Source organism: Piliocolobus tephrosceles, chromosome 6 (genome assembly GCF_002776525.5).
Source record: "Piliocolobus tephrosceles isolate RC106 chromosome 6, ASM277652v3, whole genome shotgun sequence".
Taxonomy (NCBI): domain Eukaryota; kingdom Metazoa; phylum Chordata; class Mammalia; order Primates; family Cercopithecidae; genus Piliocolobus; species Piliocolobus tephrosceles.
In genome coordinates, this window is record NC_045439.1 from 95088017 (window position 1) to 95107559 (window position 19543).

Here is a 19543-nt window from a genome sequence, read left to right on the forward strand (position 1 = left end):
CTTAAAACCAAGCATTTTAAGTAGGACCTGGGTCTCAACTTTTCCCTCCAGGGGCCCAAGACTTCCTGTGCCCAGTTCCTAAGGCTCCTGTGGCATCTGTTGGAGAAGGTGAATAGTATCCTGAACCCCTTAGTCAGGAGAACACATTCTAGAATCTAAAAGGTGCTGTCTTGATCAGATCAGACCCCAAGAGAACAGCGGTAGCTACCAATTGAATCAGATTCATTCATTCATGCAGGCATTCACTCATTCATCCATATACTTTTTCAATCACTGTTATACGCAAGGAACTTTTAAAGAATTACTCTGACCCAATGTATGAATTTGGAATAATCTCCAAAATACTATATAAGAAAGCAAGCTTCAGAACACTGTGTATAGAATTCTACTATTTGTATTAAAAATAGATATATAAATATACATATTTATAAACTTGTAAATGCATAGAATTGCTCTGAAAGGATACACAACATATAGATAACAGTGATTAACTCTGGAGAGGAGACTAGAGGCTGACCTCCATGGGGAAGCTTACCATTTATTGTATACCCTTTTGTATTGTGGAATGTCTTACCATGTATATGTATTAATTTTTCAAAACAAACAAACAAAAAATAAAAGAAATTGCCTGGTGCTGAATATACAGTGGTGAACAGGACAGAGGTTCCTCAGTCTTGGGGAAGGCAAAGTTTTGAGCTTACTGGGCCACAATTATTAATTTTTTTAAAACCAGACTGTTTACATAAGTTAAGGGGAAAGTTATTTCTACAACAATTAGCTTATAATAATTCAGCATATCATTTTACAGAGATAAAGCAGTTGGAAAATAAATACTAAGTAATTTGTCAAGTCTTAGAGTGTATTAAGTTGTAGTTTCTACAAGGGTAGGGATCTTATCTGTTTAATTTGATCAGTAGAGCATTCACTGCAGCATAATGTGCAGATAAACGCTTGTTACAGCAAGCATTTTCTGATGATGACAAATGATAGCACAACCATTTAAAAAAATCTTGCAAAAGAAAAGACCAGAAGATATTGGACTCTGTGTTCCCTGTGAGGGTTAGGCAACCTTTTCTAGATAGTCCTCAAAAAATGATGGTGTTCAAATGGCAAGGCAAATCCCAACGAGAATGAAAGGTTGTAGAGATACCACATGTGTTTTGGAATGTCACAGCGTGATGCTCGAGGTCCTCCTTGGGGTGACAAGGCACAGATGGACTCCAAAGAGAACCTGGCACTTGGCGGGGCACCTCAACTGCATGGGAAGTAGGAAAACAAGTATCTGGGGGGCTGCAAACCACTGACAAGCTGGCAGCCTGTCAAAGCAGCCTTGGTCACTAAGGAGCACAGTGGTTGACAGGCTTGACTCAGCACCATCACTACAGGTGGCCTCTGCACATCGTTTAACCTCTGTGAGCCTCGGTATTCTTCTCCGTAAAATGGAGGACAACTGTGAGATCTTTGTGAGGATTAAAGGAGAGAATCACCAGAAAGTGTTCAGCAAGATGCTGGGCACACAAGCAGGGCTTAAAATGCTATCTTCACTCTTACTAAAGAATGGCTAGGTGTCTGGGCCACTTCATAACTGCTCATCAGCATCTAAGTCCGAACAGCAGACAAAATGTGCTCCACCCTCCATGCCCTAAGGTCAAGTAAAGGTTTCCCCACATTCATATAGTGTTTTATAAACTAGAAAAGACTTTCACATTCATGAGTTCACAAAAGCCCATGAAGCCAGTTGGATGGGAATTACTAACTGTATCGTGAAGGGGAGGAGAGAGTGAGGTTAAGGGATTTGTTAAGAGCTGGCTAAGGGCAGAATCCAGGCCAGGACCCAGGTTTTCTAGGGAGTGGCTCAACATTTTTCCAACTCATGTTCTTCCCAGGAAGGAGATGTATATCTGGGGTCAGTACAGGTGGTCAAACCTGCAATTCTACCATCTCTGCCTGCTCTCCAGCTACCACTGTGTCTGAGCAGGACGGGTTCAACCAGTCATTTCAAACCCTTCCATCAGCCTTCTCTGGAACCTGTTCCTGTGAATGGACCCAGGGTACAGGGATGGCTGGGACAACAGCTACGGCAGGGCTAGGTCTGGCTTCGCAGGTAACTGGAAACACGCCTGGGTTGCCCCACTGCCAGTCTGGGAGGCCGAGAGGGGGCAGCCTTGCCAGGAAGAGCAATTATTAAAAGGGTGCAGACAGTGAGAGTCTCTCTGAAAGTGAGGCAGCCTTTCCCACTGCCATTAGTATTTCCACTAAAAACTTGGCATTTGATAGAGGAAAAAAATGTATTTTTTTCAACTGTGAAAAGGCCAGGAATATTTATCTGACTTAATAATTTATAATTTATATTTAATGCCTCCTTGAAAGATGACCTCTAGGCACCCAGCTAGCACCCTCTTCCCTTTACTCTACTAGATCCTGCTGGGCCCAGCCCCATGCCACCTGGGTTAAAGGTCACAGGACACCTCCACACAGCCTGTTCCTCCTGCTTGGGTGGGCCCTGACTCCACCATCAGTGAAAAGACAGCCAGTCTTCCAAGTCTAATCCCAGTTCTGCCACATCTGAGTTCTCTGTGGCAGCAGCAATGCTGTAAGAAATAAGAAACCTCTTGAATGCTGTAAGAAAATTATAAAATTCCTCTTCTCCACCCACTTTTCCCTTTTTACCAGTAAGGGGTTCTGTTAGGTTGAAAATCATGTGAAGGAAAGATGAAGGTGCCCAGAAAATTTCGATAGGCCCTAAAGCCAATGCCACTAGCCTAGGGGAGATCTTAGAGGTCTCCACATGGTGGAGTCCCTCCCCTCACCCCTTCAGAAGGTCTCTAGAGAACTAAAAAGCACAGGGCTCCTGGCTTCCTAACCACAAGCTCCAGAATCTAGAGAAGACCTTCCTTAGACAGTAGGAAGTGTTGTCCTCCCTCAGAGATGGGACAAACAGGGGAAGTCTGGGAAAGACCCTTGGGTGGAACAGGGTGGGGCCAGGCTCACTTGGAGAGGAATACAAGAGCCTACCTGCATGGTGAGAAGATTTTTTATTTGAAATATAGTCTGAGCAACATGAGTGTAGCCAAGAGGAGGAGGGGCTGGCCTGCCTGGGGCAGCAGCCTCTCAAATGGCACGGGAGCAGGAGTACAAATATTCCAATGTCTGTGTGCCCCAATCCCACCTGTCAGGAAAGGCAAAACGGCAGAACAAAGACCCACCCACAGCGCCTTCTCAAGGGGTCTGGCTCTTGGTACCTGCCTGCCTTTGCTTTACCTCCTGCTCTCCCCAGGTTCCAAACAGAGGTGTGCAGCAGAGGTTTCTCCCACCCCACCCACAGAGACATGATAAGCCAGTGTGACAATTAGTTCTCAGGACTATTTTGAGGGAAAAGAATCAAAAACAGGGAGGAGGGGCAAGGCAATCAAGGGCCCTTGCCAAACCAGGCTAGGCAGAGCTCTCCCAGAGGGACTGTGTCAGCACCCCTCGTTTCCCTCCTTCTCAGGATCTAAAGGCAGGAAGGAGAGCTGGTGTCTGCAGGAAAATAGAGCTCTGAGGAGCGCCCTGGCTGAAGGCAGCAAGCGGGAACCTCCCAGAAGAGCACAGCCGCTGTGGCGTTCAAGCCTAGTTGACAGCATCGGGGTTGGGCCACATAAGCAGCCTGGGATTGGAAGGACACAGACAAGAGATGGGGTACCAAAAAGCAGCACAAAGCCATAAATAACAGAAGCAAATTCAGAGCTGTGAGAGTCCTGGCCAACCCCACATTTCCTGGGGCTGGGGGATACCCAGCACTGGCAGCTCAGGGCAGACACTACTCCAGGGTACAACGGGCCACACTCACACCGGGGGCAGAGCCTTTTATTTTCCACGGTCCGCACGGCAGGTGGAAGATGCTTTGGCACCACCCCTGACTATGCACACTGCAAGGTCTCCAGTCACACCTGAGGGGATAGTGCGTGGCTGTCCTGGTCCTGAGAGGCCTGTGGTTGACTGTGATCATTGTGGCCACCATCGTCCTCAGGGGCCTGGCCCAGCAATCTCCTCACCTCTGGGTCAGCCGACAAAGGCTCACCGGCACATTCTTCCAGTCCATTCTCTGTAGTCTCCATGGGCACCTCCTCCCCGGAGCCCTCCTCTGGCTCTGCCACCTCCACTGCCATCTCTGCTGCCACCACCTCCTCTTCCTCTTCCTCCTCCTGGTCTCTCACCTTGTGGACAATGAAGAGGTGACGGCTGAGGGAGCTGGCAGAGGTGTAGCACAAACCACAGAGGAGACATTGGGCTGTGGAGCTGTCCGCCTGGTGCTGAGGTATGTGGCTCTGAAACTCGAGCCCCGAGTCTGTGGCAAAACTACATTTCGCGCACTGAAAAAGGGACTTGTGCCTTTTGGTGGAAGAGACGGTTGCGCCATTGCTGGTGCCTGGAGCGTCCCCTACTCCACTGACTGGTCTTTTCAGATGGTTCACCTAAAAGGAGAGACAGCGTGAGCAGAGTCCAGGCCAAGCCCTGGACATGAACCCCCAGATGTAACCATGAGTCCAAGGACTCAAAGAAAGCACCACCCAGGCCAGGGTCACCCCAGCCCTGAATGCTGGTTTATGTTTGGTTTGTTTCAATTCTTTGTTTGTTTTGTAATGTAACATATGCATGTGTCACAGGGTATAGAGACTATCCCACTCCCCAGGCCTGCTCGCCGAAGAACATATTACCTGGGTTTGTGGCTCCTCCAAAAGGTATCCTATGCATATACAAAAACAAAACTATTGTCTTTTGCAAAATGATGGCACGCCATGCATACTTTTCTTTTTATTTTTGAAGCAGGGTCTCACTCTGTTGACCAGGCTGGTATGCAGAGGCACAATCACAGCTCACCGCATCCTTGACCGACTGGGCTTAAGTGATCCTCCCACCTCAACTTCATGAGTAGCTGGGACTACACCTGGCTAATTTTTTTTATTTTATTTCATTTCATTTTTGAGACAGGGTCTCACTTTGTTACCCAGGCTAGAATGCAGTGGCGTGATCACAGCTCACTGTAGTCTCGACCTCAGGACTTAAGTGATCCTCCCACCTCAGCCTCCTGAATAGATGGAACTATAGGTGCACACCACCACACCCAGCTAATTTATTTACTTATTTATTGTAGAGATAGAGTCTCCCTATGTTGCCCAGGCTGGTCTTGAACTCCTAGGCTCAAGTGATCCTTCCACCTTGGCCTCCCAAAGTGATGGGATTACAGGCATGAGCCACCACACCTGGTATATGCATGCTTTTCTTCACCCTGTTTTGTTTTTGTTTTTTTTTTACTTAACAACATATATTGCAGTGTGTCTCCATAGGAGAACATAGAGACTTCATTCTTCTACAGGCAGCACACTAACCCACTGTGGGAATGAGAAGTACCCAATGGCTGACATTTAGCTGAGTTCCATCTTTGTTACGGCACACAGTGCTGCAGCAAACATCCTTTAGCAGACTTCTTTATGCCCAAGGCAAAAGATCCCTAATAGATAAATCCTAGAAGCAGAATTGCTGGATCAAAGGCTATGTGAATTTTGGGGGAAGGGAGGATGTGCATTTTACAATTGGACAGGTTTCGATACCCCCAGCTCCTATGCATGAAAGGGCCTTTGCCAACCACTGACTTGCCTTATCAGATGGTTCTGATTAGGCAAGAAAGTTTTAAGAATGCCCTGAAACTCCAGGCAGCTCTTAGGGCTTCCCAGACACACCTGACCCTTCTGTGGAACAGCCCCCCACCATGGTATGGAGAGAGGCTGCAGTGAGGAGGAAAAACCAGGCTGCTCCAGAAGCTCACAAGAAGGGCAAGGGGCCAGGATAGCAGGTTCTAGGCCTGGCTCCTCCTATAACTAGTGAGAAGGTTGGGGGGTAAGTTGGTCAAACATTATCCTCATCTGACAAGGAAGTCCTACGTGCACACGCCTCAGGGCTGCTGTGAGACAGAAAGAGAATGGTATGTGTGAAAATGTACCAATGTCCACAGAGCACAGCACACTGCTACAGACGGGGCCATGGTGACAGGAAAGCAACAGTAACAAAAGGCTGACAGGCCACCTTATGGGTCTTTGTCCTTATCCCCTACTTGTGTCCAGTGCCAGGTGGGTCACACAGGACTAGAGAGTGACCCACATTGAGGGAAGCTGTCACTCTGGTTGCTCCATGGCCGCAACAGTAGCCTTCCTAATGCCCTTCCAGCTCCAAGCCTCACTGAGCAGCCAGCTCCAGTGGGCAGGGAGCCCACACTCACCTGAGGGGAATGTCCACCTGGAGGTTTGACTTTGGACGTTTGGCTCAAATCAGGGTTTCTGATGCCATGCATAAGGCTGATGTGGCTCTCCAGGAGGGAGGGCCGAGGAAAGCTGGGGCTGTCCTCTGTGCAGTACCTGCAGAAGCACAGCAGAGAGGTCAGGTAAGTGCCTGGGCTGCAGGCTCCCTCAGTGCTATTCACACCAAGGCCAGGAGGGAGAGAGTCTGGAGCAAACTCCTGGGCTGGCTGGTGCTGGGATCCCCAGAGAGATCCAGCCAGCAGGTCAGCCGAGGTGGCAGACAATAGCACGTTAGAATACTTGTATTCTTGACACCTGGCCCTCAGCCACAATCTCACTGAACACTCCCTGATGTCACCGCCCACAGACCCAAGTGCTAGGCTAGTAGTCATAGTGAAAGGGCCTGGGTATATCCTAAGGCACAGGCAGACGGTGTAGAAGCCTCTCAGTCCCAGGGGTGCATGGTCACATCACCAGCCCTCCTCCTAAACCTCAGGGTGCTTCATGACTGATGGGCTGTGCAGTCCTGGGCTAGAGAGTGACGCGGCAGGGCTCAGGAGCTACCAGGTTCTGGAAGCTGACTTCTGACCTGCCCGATTTCTGACTTAGCTGCAATTTCTTCCAGTTGGAAATCCCTTGTCTCTTGTCTTAGACACCTGATCTTGCAGCAGAGAAAAGCCCCAGTGGTGCCATGGACAGAGTCTTTTGAACCTCAGGCCTCCTCACTACTATACCCAGGGACTCACCCGCAGGTGTAGACCTTCTTTACTGTGTCGTGGTTGTTGCGGATGTGTTTGCGCAGGCTGTTGGGGGTGTGGAAGGATAGTTCACACTGCCGACACGGGTACCGCTTCAATGTCTGAGGAAGGAGGTGGCAACACACAAAGCATCAGAACTGTAAGATAGTTCTGGGTGCATCTTTTTTCTCAGATGCTATAGGCAGAAAGGAGGATAATCCCAAAGACCTCAAGATCTGTGGTACCCACGCTGCCCAAAGCACCAGGAACACTAGGAGTTCTGGCCTCACAGAAAGAAGTCCAGAGGACTGGGCTCTGCATTATGACTGTGTGGCTGCACTTACCCGACCGTGGCTCTTTTTCATGTGGGACACATAGCTCTCCCGATCTGGAACCCACTCCTGGCACTCCTGGCAGGTCCAGCCAGTGTTCCTCAGCCGAGGCCTGGCTTCCACCCTGCGGTGGGCTTCAGGCCTACCCCAGCGGCCAGAAGGCAGGGAGCTGCTCCGAGCAGCCACACTAGTGGCTGGGGGCTCAGTGGGAACTCGAGAGCTGGGGCGGCTTGAGGATGTGTCCACTGAAGACTGGAGGCTTGACAGCTCATCCACATTTCGGGGAACACCGTGAGTGCTCTGGGGATGGGGAAAGCGATTACTGATGGGCAAGGGGAAAGACGCACAGAGTCAGACCCCCAACCTGAGGCATGTGCCCTCCTCCCCAGCCTCCTCCCACAAGGCATCCCACCTTGACATGTTGCATCAACTCCGGCTTTTGCACGAACAAGAGTGGGCACTCAGGGCACTTGAAGACGCCCACCTGCGTCTTGCTGACATTCTGGTAAAAATGCTGCTGAATGTGCCTCTTCTTATTGAAGACCATTTCACAGGAGCACTTATAAATGAGCCTGATGAGACAAGCCCCAGGGTGTGAGGTGGCCAAGGCACCACGCAGCCCCTCCACCCATCTCTGCTCTCTCTGAACCAGGGTCAAGTTTGGGAAAGCACTACCCCGAGCCAATGTGGATGCTCCCCTGCCTCAGGACATCCTTAGTATGACCCCAGGCACCTCTGCCACTAACCCTAGCTCCCTCACCCATTCCTATGCCACCCACTACAGCACCCAGGCTACTCCTCTCTGCCCCACAGGGCCTGCTGGCCCTGGAGCTGCACTCACTGGGAGGGTCTGTGGGGCTGGGTGGGGTGCTGGGTGGCACTGTGGTCCGCGGTACTGCTGGCAGTCTTGAAGGCCATGGGGCAGAATGCACATTTGTGGAAAACCTGGCAGTGTCGCTCCTGGATATGGCTTTTCAGCAAGGCCAAGGTCAGGTGGACGACACCACAGTGGATGCACCTAGACAAAAGTGGGGTAGTGTGGGTGGAGTAGAGGGAGTACCAGACCGAGAGGAGGTGCTGCAAGAGGAAGGATGGAGAAGAGGAACAGAGCTATCCAGGCACCTTCTCCCTCCCTCAATCACTCAGACTTCCACCCTCCACAAGTACATCCTGAGGGTCTGCTTGCTACAGTCTGGCACAATGTGGCCACACAGGGGCCCCCAAGCCCAAGACCATGCCTTGTACAGAAGGGAGAAACCCCAACCTTCCCTGCACTGGCCAGAGGATATTCTGCCAACCAAAAACCTGAGCCTACCTAAGAGAAGTCGGTGGAAGTGGAGAGGGAAGAAAATGGTTCAATAATGGCATAAACAGTATTTAAGTGTGAGACAACTGCAGAAGTCCAAGAAATTCCAAAGGAGGCTGCACAAAGCCCATGCCTTCCCACAGGCTGGTGGTACGAGTAAGCAGGGATGGTCACTTAACAAAACATACAGTCAGGCAATGCTATGCTCACCAAAACAACAACTACATTAAAACAACCCTTAAAGACCAGGAAGAAATACTCCATAGTGTTGTTCACTGGAACTTGCTGTGATGAAGGAATGGTCAATAGTTCCACTGGGGCAGGCACAGTAGGTCACGCCTGTAATCCAAGCACTTGGGGAGGCCGAGGAGGGTAGACCACACGAGACCAGAAGTTCAAGATGAGACATGGCTGACATGGCAAAACCCATCTCTACTAAAAACACAAAAATTAGCTGGGCATGGTGGCCCGTGCCTGTAATCCCAGCTACTCAGGTGGCTGAGGCAGGAGAATCGCTTGAATTCGGGAGGCGGAGGTTGCAGTAAGCCAAGATTGTGCCACTGCATTCCAGTCTGGGCGACAGAGCGAGAACCGGTCCCCTGGCTGGGGGGAGAGGGGGGAAGCTCCACTGTTCATGTGGCCACGTGGCTATTTAAATTAACAAAATAAAATAAAAATTCAGTTCCTTAGTTGCACTGGCCAAATTTCAGGCACCCAGTAGCCACAAATGGCTGGTACTATACTCTACTGGACCACGGAGCTCAAAAGTGCTGTGATCTTCTTGGTGGAACTATGGGGATAACTTTTCATTTCTTTTTCTCCCTATCAATTTGTGTTTTCCGAGTTTTGTTTGGTGGATTTTTTTTTTTTTTTTTTTACAATGCATAAATAAGATATACAATTGTCTCAAACCATTTTTCTGAAATTGAGGCCATATGGAACTTGTTTCAACTTCACAACATCTCTCTATAAATACTGCCTTCCCTTTTTTTGATATCGGAGAATAATATGACCTTTCTCCATGTCAACCTGCATCCATAAGATTACTAGTCCCTTGGCCAGGTGTGGTGGCTCACGTCTGTAATCCCAGCACTTTGGGACACCAAGGCGGGCAGATTACGAAGTCAGGAGATCGAGACCATCCTGGCAAACACAGTGAAACCCCGTCTCTACTAAAAATACAAATAAAAAAATTAGCCGGGCATGGTGGCGGGCGCCTGTAGTCCCAGCTTCTCAGGAGGCTGAGGCAGGAGAATGGCGTGAACCTGGGAGGCGACGGAGCTTGCAGTGAGTGGAGATTGTGCCACTGCACTCCAGCCTGGGTGACAGAGCGAGACTCCGTCTAAAAAAAAAAAAAATTACTAGTCCCTCTCTTGTGTTCGGTCTTTCCTCCTGCCTATGAACACACACAGGTCTCCCCTACATGAGGAAACATCTTTCCCCTCTCTGCTATTTCTTTTTATCTTCCTTTTGTTGCAATACTGTCTGCCCTCATAATACTGACATCCCCATAGGCACTAAAGAGAGGCAGCTGCTTTGCTAAAATAAAAGGCATGCCTTCATTTAAGAATTCTTTGACTCCTGAATGTTACCCTTCATTTTACTATATATATATATTTTTTTTTTGGGGGGGGGGACACAGAGCCTTGCTCTGTCACCCAGGCTGGAGTGCAGTGGCGTGGTCTCGGCTCACTGCAACCTCTGCCTCCTGGTTTTAAGCGATTCTCCTGTCTCAGCCTCCCAAGTAGCTGGGATTACAGGCACCTGCCAACACACCCAGTTTACTTTTGTATTTTTAGTAGAGACGGGGTTTCACCATGTTGGCCAGGCTGGTCTTGAACTCCTGACCTCACGTGATCCACCGACTTCAGCCTCCCAAATTGCTGGGATTATAGGTGTGATACATTTTCACAGTCCACATAAATCACCAAAGAATCCTGAACAATCTTTTTTCTTCCTTGTATGTATTGGAAGGGAAGGGTAGAGAATCACCTTCGAAAATTTAATTAGCAATGAATAGCAGCCCACAGAACCAGAAAGCTTTTTGCAGTGAACTCCGTAGAGCATTCATTACTAAATTTGTGTATGCTTTAAATTAGGGCTTCTATACAAGCTACTTACTTAATTTTCCTTTCTCTCCTGCTAAACAGAAGAGTGAAACCAACTTCTAGCACACACAAGTATTTCCACACTACAAAGTATTATGAGGAGAAAAAAGCACATAATTCCACATTCATCCAAAGTGGCCAAGTACACCTGATAGGTGTAAAGAATCTCTTAAGCGGCTTTATTTGTGTCGTTTGACCAAACTCCTGCAGAAACAGTAGAAATATATCCTTCTCGAATGCTACTGAAAATTCCTTCTATGTATCTTGTAGACATTTCTTTGAGAAACCTCACTGAAAGTGAGAACACATGCAAAGTACCCTCAATGAAGGACTGAATCCAACGGGGTTTACAAGTTGATGAGAAAGTATGCAGAAAAGAGTGCCAACCATATGACACCACACTTGACCACAGCTTAAGAGAAAATAGACAATTATAGAATCATATGTTGTGAAATATGTAGTTTTAGAAAAGATAAACAACATAAAGTATTTAACTTTGTTAATAATCACAAATAAGAAAATAACATTAAAACGGTCTAAACTTGCTTCCTTATGACATCATTAGCCACTCTCCAAATTATTAACAAAGAACAGAATAATTTATAAAATTCTGAAATATGTGTATGCATATTTTACATAAAATACATATAAATTATATATATATTTATATGATATAAATAACCACATATAGAGACTTTTTACATTATCATCAAGCAAAAGCAAAAATAATATAAAACATAAAATAATATTGTAAAACTCTGTAGCAGAGTTCAATAAAATGGAACATAGGTATCTTGAGAATGTACTAAAAAAATTAACATACACAGAATGGGAGAAAATATTAGCAAATCTGACAAGGAACTTGTATTCAGAAGATATAAAAAACTCTTACAACTCAATTATAAGATGTCAAATAACCCAATTCGGAAGTGGGCAAATGATCTGAATAGACATTTCTCCAAAGAAGATGGCGTCCAGGCCGGGCACAGTGGCTCACGCCTGTAATCCCAGCACTTTGGGAGGCCGAGGTCAGGGGATCACCTGAGGTCAGGAGTTCAAGACCAGTCTGGCCAAAATGGTGAAACCCCATCTCTGCCAAAAATACAAAAATTAGCTGGGCATGGTGGTGGGCGCCTGTAATCCCAGCTACTCAGGAGGCTGAGGCAGGAGAAGTGCTTGAACCCGGGGAGGGGCGGAGGTTGCAGTGAGCCGAGATAGTGCCACTGTACTCCAGCCTGGTCAACAGAGTGAGACTCTGTCTCAAAAAAAAAGAAAAAAAAAAAAAAGATGGAGTCCAATAAGCACATGATCAACACCGTTAGTTAACCACCAGGGAAACAAGATTCCATTTCATACCCATAAGGATGGTTACAATCAAGAAGACAATAACAAGTGTTGGCAAGGGTGTATAGAAATCAAAACCTTCATACACTGCTGGTGGGGATGTAAAAATGGTGCAGTCACTTTGGAAAACAGTCTGACAGTTTCTCAAAAAGTTAAACAGGGTTACTATTTTTTTTCCTTTTTTAAAATTATATTTTAAGTTCTGGGATACATGTGCAGAATGTGCAGGTTTGTTACATAGGTATACAAGAGCCATGGTGGTTTGCTGCACCCATCAACCCATCACCTACATTAGGTATTTCTCCTAATGCTATTCCTCCCTAATCCCCCACCCCGTGACAGGCCCTGGTGTGTAATGTTCCCCTCCCTATAGAGTTACTATCTGACCCAGCTATTCTACTCCTAGGTATCCAAAGCAACTGAAAACATGTCCACATGATAACTTGTACATGAATGTTCTTCAGCAGCATTATTCATATTATTCATTATTCATGAAGCCAAAAGGTAGAACCAACCCAAAGGTCCATCAGCTGACAAATGGATAAACAAAACATGGTATATCCCCACAATGGAATCTCATTCAGCCATAATAAGGAATGAAATACTGATATATGCTACAACATGGATGAACCTTGTAAATATTATGCTAATATTATATAATTCCACTTATATGACATGTCCAGAAGAGCTATATAGAAAGTAAATTAGTGATTGCCTAGGGTTACGGGGATAAAAGAAGTGGTGGATATGAAGTTTCTTCTTGGATAGTAAAAATGCTCTAAAACTGTCTGTAGTGATTGCACAACTCTGTTATGAACACTGCAGTGTTGTGTATGTCTTCTGACTTCAACTGCAGATCACTGAAAATTTTAATATCACTATCTTCAGTAATCCCTTTAGCTGAATCACAATACATTTGGTCTGGAATTCCTTACAAAAAGGTTTGATAAACTGAATTGCTTTTGAGATATTTTTTTTTACTTGTACATAAGAAAATATGTAATTAAAAATGAAAAGTATTAATCCATACATACAACTAAAAATTTCTTGGGCCAGGTGCAGTGGCTCATGCCTGTAGTCCCAGCGCTTTGGGAGGCCAAGCCAGGTGGATCACCTGAGGTCAGGAGTTTGAGACCAGCCTGGCCATCATGGTGAAATCCCATCTCTACTAAAAATACAAAAATTAGCCAAGCATGGTGGCACATGCCTATAATCCCAGCTACTCAGGGGACTGAGGCAGGAGAATCGCTTGAACCCGAAAGGCGGAGATTGCAGTGAGCCAAGATACTGCCACTGCACTCCAGCCTGGGTGACAGAGCGAGACTCCATCTAAAAAAAGAAAAAGAAAAAAAAAATTCTTGGATTCAAGATTCAAAGATAAATATTTAGGTGTTGATTGTATTACTATTGGATTGGATTTGATCTTAGAATAAGCAGCATACACTTAAATCAAGGCTAGAAAGGTATTTTTAAGTGTTACAGGATACTGTAAAAACATACTCAGATGTTTGGTGTAAAATGTAGCCTAGGATGTTGCCAAGCAATGCTCTTCAGCAATTTGGTGGTAAGTGCTTTGTATAATCCTGTCTTAGGTTTGTCTTGTTTTTAATGTACTTTAGATACTTCATCCTCCATAAGATGAAAAAGAAATCAGTCTACATTTTTAAATGTTTATACCAGCCAGGTGCAGTGGCTCACGCCTGTAATCCCAGCACTTTGGGGAGTTGAGGTGGGAGGATCGCTTGAGCACAGGAGTTCTGCAACCAGCCTGGGCAACATGGTGAAATCCTGTCTCTACAAAAAGCACAAAAAGTTAGCCAGGCATGGTGGTGCGTGCCTGTAGTCCCAGTTACCTGGGAGGCCGAAATGGGAGGATCACCTGAGCTCGGGAGGTCAAGGCCGCAGTGAGCCACGATCACACCACTGCCCTTCAGCCTGGGTGACAGTGAGACCCTGTCTCAAAAAAATATAAAAATAAAATGTTTACCCCAAGTCAGCAATGTGGGAGTCACTGCAAAACTTTAATATATGTGTTAGCTTCCCAGAATGATCTTTCTAAAACACACTAGCCAGATTACTACCCTGCTGCAAATCTTTCTGTAGCTCCTCAATGTCCACTGGAAAATGCCCAAATGCCTGCCAAGAAATATAAGGTCTTGCATAGCCTCGCCTTGCCTCTGCCAAACTCCTCATCCCTCATTTTACATAAAAGCTATTATCAAATCTTGATGCTTCTTCCTAAACCCCTCTCAAATCTACCTTCTCTCCATTCCCACGATCATAGCTTCAGTGAAGCCCTCAGCATCTCATCTGGATCATCACACTTGCCTTTCAAGATGTCTTCAGTCTCTCCCCTCACTAATATATGTATTTGCTTCCCAGAATGATCTTTCTAAAATACACTAGCCAAATCACTTCCCTGCTGCAAATTTTTCTGTAGCTCCTCACTGTCCATTGGATAAAGTCCAAATGTCTGCCAAGAAATACAAGGTCTTGCATGGCCTGGCCTCTGCCAACTCCCTAGTCTCATTTCTCCCCACTCCCACAATTCATACTGACATTCCTCTATACAACCATACTCATCATTCCTGACACCCCTTTTGTGTATGCTGGTATTCCTGCTCAGGCCCTTGCCAGGTATGGTTTCCCCTTCTTCTGCCTGAAAATCTCCTAATATCTCCTTGAGGAAGCCTTCCTGACCATTTCTCTATTGTGGGACTTAGCACTCTGAGTTATAATTACTTATGTTCTTATGTTTGTAACCTACGAGGGCAAGCGCTGTTTCTTAATCATTTTTGTATCCTTAGTGTCTAACACAATGCTAAAGACAATAATAAGTACACACAAAAGTCAAATGAACTTAAAACCAAAAAATATTTAATGTCAAATAGCAGAAAACAAATTACAGATCAATGAACTCTAGAGGGAAGCTTTTTCCCTCACTTCGATCTTTTTCCTGAAAACGACTTCTTGCTTATGTTTGACACAAAGGAGGAGATTCCATTTAAAATAAGAGTTTTCTTGATTTTACCAAGAGGCTGATCCTTTCTTCCAGTCTCAGGTTTTGCCTATTTTGCCACAAACCGACAAAAATTAACAAAAAGAAAGATACTAAAGCCCTTTGAGTTTGGCATCTTGCAGCCCCATTTGTTAAAACCTGCAAACATTTCCAAGTACTGTAATTAGTACATTCATTAATGAAACAGTACTTTACATTTAATGTGCCGAATGTGATAACTTTGTGAGCAAATTAAACTTACATACTTTTAAAAACCAAATAGACAAAGTATTATATGTATTCTAATCTCCCCAAAACTTCAAAGCTAATTTTTTAATATTTAAGTTTTTTAAACTCCTTATTCTTCTCTCTCTTGCTCTTCCCATCTGCTACCAAATAAAAAATGTCTGTCCACATACCATACAATGCTCTTGTCCTGTTAGACTGGAACTCAAGCCTCTTAAGACCAAAACTATCTGAAATGAGTTTTGGTTTAGGAAAAGGACCAGCCATTGGGCAATACCAGGACAGCAAGCCAGGCAGCACCCACCTGTAGCCCACCTTGCGGGCATAGTGCAGGCAATTCTCCTTTACATGGGTCTGGAAGTAGGCAGAGCGGCAGAGGACCCCACACTCCGGGCAGCAGTAGGGGGACTTGTGTGCGTGAATCCGCTGGTGGGCACAGAAACTGCACTGGTTGGGCAGCAGCATCTGGCATACCTGGCAGGTCTAGGAAAGAACACCAAGAAAGCAGATCATGCAGGAGCCATAGGCCTGTGGCTCTCCAACAGGGGCTGTCTGGCTTTCTAGCACATGGGTCAGAATAACCCCTTCCCCCAACCACTCTCTCTTCCAACTCTCCTGAACACTTCTGACACCCCTAGACCTCATTTCGAATGCTGATACTGATACCCAAGAAAGCTTTGTCTGACACCCTATTAATTGGAGACAGACCTGACTCTATTCTCTCAAAGACCAGTTCTGCCCCAGGACTGTGTTTCTTTCCTGTGGCTTAGCAGAGGATCAGCTTTTCCTTTGTAGAAGCCGAAAGCACATCTTGAATTCTAAGACCTCACTGCACTGCTAGACCCACCAGGGTCTCTGTCAGAGCTCAGTAGAGGCAGTTCTTGCCATCTACCCCCAACGCTGGCCTGGTAGAGACCTGCTCAGCACCTCTAGTCAGGTAGTTCAGTGACTTCCAAAGTGGATCTGAGTCCACCCTGACTGGTACTCAGAAGGCTCTCAATATAGACTGACTGAATAGTCTTGTCAGTTTCCATTGCTCTAGTCCTGTTTGCCAACTCTAGGGGGTAGGAGAGTTGCGGGGGTGGGGGGTGGGGGTGGGATGGGGGGCAGGGGTTCCCTGAGCCACAGCTAAGCAAATATACCCACTGACAAGGGCAGATTAGGTAGCAGCTCCTTTGTTCCCAGCCCCAGGAGAAAATCAAGGGAAGTACAAGTCCTACAACCAGACTCATTGAGCTCTGATGGGCAGAGCTCTGACAAGCAGCCAGCCCAGAGGGAAAAAGTAAAAGACTTAGCTGGTGCCTGCATGCTGGAGAGGCCCTTCTTAACTTCTTAGTAAAGGGGATACCTGTCCTACTCACAGAGGGAGACACTGATGTGGGGTCAAAGGAGTTGCCTAGAGGGATATAGAAGCCAGCTCGAAGGGACTGCCACTGACCAAAGATAGGATAACATGAGCATTAAAAAGAATGACTGAATATGTAAATACACTGAATATATAAAAACAATGAGCCATTACAACATAAAACTAATAGAGGAGGTAACCTCAAATATACTAGGATGGCTACCGTTTGAAAGAACACAAAATAAGTGCTGGAGAGGATATGGAGAAACTGGAACACTTGGGCACTATTGGTGGGAATATAAAATGGTGCATTTACTGTGGAAAATAGTACATTGGTATCTCAGAAAATTAAACACAGAAGCACCATATGATCCAGCAATGCCATTTCTGAGTGTGTACCCAAAAGACTTAAAATCAAGGTCTCAAAGATATATATACTTTTATGCTCATGTTCATAGCAACATTGTTCACAATGGCTAAGACGTGGAAATAACCCAAGTATCCATCAACGGATAAAAGGAAAACAAAATGTGTTATATACACACAATGGAATATTATTCAGCCTTAAAACAAGAAGGGAAATTTTTTTTTTTTTTTTTTTTTTTTTTTTGAGACAGGGTCTCTGTCGCCCAGACTAAAGCGCAGTGGCACGATCTTGGCTCACCACAGCCTCCACCTCCCAGGCTCAAGCAATTCTCCTGCCTCAGCCTCCCGAGTTGCTGGGATTACAGGCACACACCACTACTGCCTGGCTGATTTTTGTTTTTTAGTTTTCCAGTTTTTTTTTTGGGGGGGGGGGGGGTTTTTAATAGAGACAGGGTTTTACCATGTTGGCCAGGCTGATCTTGAACTTCTGACCTCAAATGATCCACCCACCTCATCCACCCAAAGTGCTGGGCTTACAGGCATGAGCCACCGCGCCCAGCCAAAAAAGGAGATTGTGACATATGCTACAACACAGACGAACCTTGAGGACGTGCTAAATGGAAAAGCCAGTCACAAAAAGACAAATGCTGTGTGATTCCACTTGTATGAGATCCTAGAATAGTCAAACTCCTAGAGACAGAAAACATAAGGGTGGTTGCCAGGGCTTAGGAGGAGGAAGATAAATGTGGAATTGTTTTTTGTTTGTTTGTTTCTTTTTTAAAATGAATACAGGGTTTCAGTTTTGCAACATGAAGAGTTCTGGAGACTGGTTTCACAACAATGTGAATATACCTGACATTAACACTACTGAACTGTACACATCAAAATGATTGTAATGGGAAATTTTACGTTACATGTATTTTACCACAATTTTTAAAAAATAGAAGAGGGACTCTCAGAACACCAATTGAGATTTTCAGGGTATCAACTCACAACTCTGAGAACTATTAATTAAAAGAAACAAATTATCCCATTTTCCAACATAAACTATATTTTAGAGTAACCAAAGAGCCCTCATGGAAGCAAAAAAGATACTTTATACAGAACTCTAGCTAATAAATGAGAAAGAAACAAAGAATTAGAAAAACATCCTTTGAAACTCAATAAAATTAGACTCAAGCAGTGATTACTGATGGATAACGAGGTAAAAGGTGGGGAGCTTTACATGGAAGGGATCAGAATATTATCACCTAAATTCACTCTCATCAATTCAGCATCATTAAAAGCGAGACAATCAGGCACTTTGTGCCTCCTTAAGTTATGAAACAGGAAGAACAGAGCACCCTCCACTCCCACCCTCCATCAAAACTGACCTGAATCTAATCAAGTCTTTACTGCTAACTTCCAGTCTACAGAAAAAAATATGGGACATGGAGGAAAAAATTCCTTGCATGAGGAAGTAATCAGCAAAACTCAAAGTTCTGGAAAACTTAGGAAGCAATCAGTTAAACCCAGAATTGTTCTGGAAAATGCTCAGAACACATGACCCAGTTTCTTCAACAAGTCAATGGCATAAAAAGAGGGTGTCTACTAGGATGGAGTGGGAAGAGGTACTGTTCCAGACTGAGCTATTTATTAAACATAAACAAATGTGATGTGTAGCCCCATGTTCAGATCCTGACTCAAAATAATCCCAACTGTAAAAAGACATTTTTTGACATAACTGGAAAAATCTGAATATGAACATATAGTAGGTAATATTAAGGGACTGTTATTAATTTTGTTGGGTGGAATGACAATATCCATCTGGCTGACATCCTGCCCCACCAACGTAGCTTGGAAAGCAAGAGGAAGGATGAAAGACTCCCTGGGTCACTACAGAGGGAGGCATGCTCCATTCAGGGGCAGACTCCCAGGAAGAAGATGGAAAGCTCAAATCAATGCTGTTCCCGCAGCCCCTGCTGTGGTGTGGAGCCCAACCTATCTGTCCACCCCCTGCCCTGGACACGTGGGCTGAAGCTAGGTACTGTCCTGTGGAAAACCCAAGCCCAGCAGCCATCAAGCCTAGTTTTTAATCCCATCGCTCAGGGTTCACCCTTTCCCTGAGACTCAGAAGCCAGTGGCAAGAGGTTTTGTGAGGGATTTGGAGCTGGCTGAGAGAGGCCTGATAGCCTCCTGTGCACTCCTTCCCTTCCTGTTGGCTGGTGCTCTTCTCCAGCTCCCACTAGGGCAGAATGACACAGAGAGGATATAAGATGAGAAAGGTGCCATGCCAGCCTGGGATCCTACATCCAGACCTCTGCCTCCTCAAATTTTAGAAGATGCACAAGGAGGCCCGGTGTGACGGCTCATGTCTGTAATCCCACCACTTTGGGGAGCCGAGGCAGGTGGATCACTTGAGGTCAGAAGTTCAAGACCAGCCTGGGCAAACATGGCAAAACTCCACCTCTACTAAAAATACAAAAATTAGCCAGGCATGGTGGCGC

At 45.8% G+C, this 19543-nt stretch overlaps 1 protein-coding gene across 5 annotated transcripts in view; it reads right to left on the minus strand.

Moving 5' to 3' along the window:
• Positions 1-378: 378 nt before the first annotated feature.
• Positions 379-19543, minus strand: part of ZNF592 (zinc finger protein 592) — a 55797-nt gene continuing 36632 nt past the window's right edge. For all 5 annotated transcript variants that reach the window (XM_023187164.3, XM_023187161.3, XM_023187160.3 and 2 more), the window contains 7 exons: positions 15651-15829; positions 8186-8362; positions 7757-7916; positions 7357-7644; positions 7022-7134; positions 6257-6392; positions 379-4454 (listed from right to left, as the gene is read on the minus strand). In XM_023187164.3, the coding sequence (XP_023042932.1) occupies positions 3924-4454; positions 6257-6392; positions 7022-7134; positions 7357-7644; positions 7757-7916; positions 8186-8362; positions 15651-15829 (1584 nt within the window). In that variant the 3' untranslated portion in view covers positions 379-3923. The remainder of the gene's footprint in view (positions 4455-6256; positions 6393-7021; positions 7135-7356; positions 7645-7756; positions 7917-8185; positions 8363-15650; positions 15830-19543) is intronic.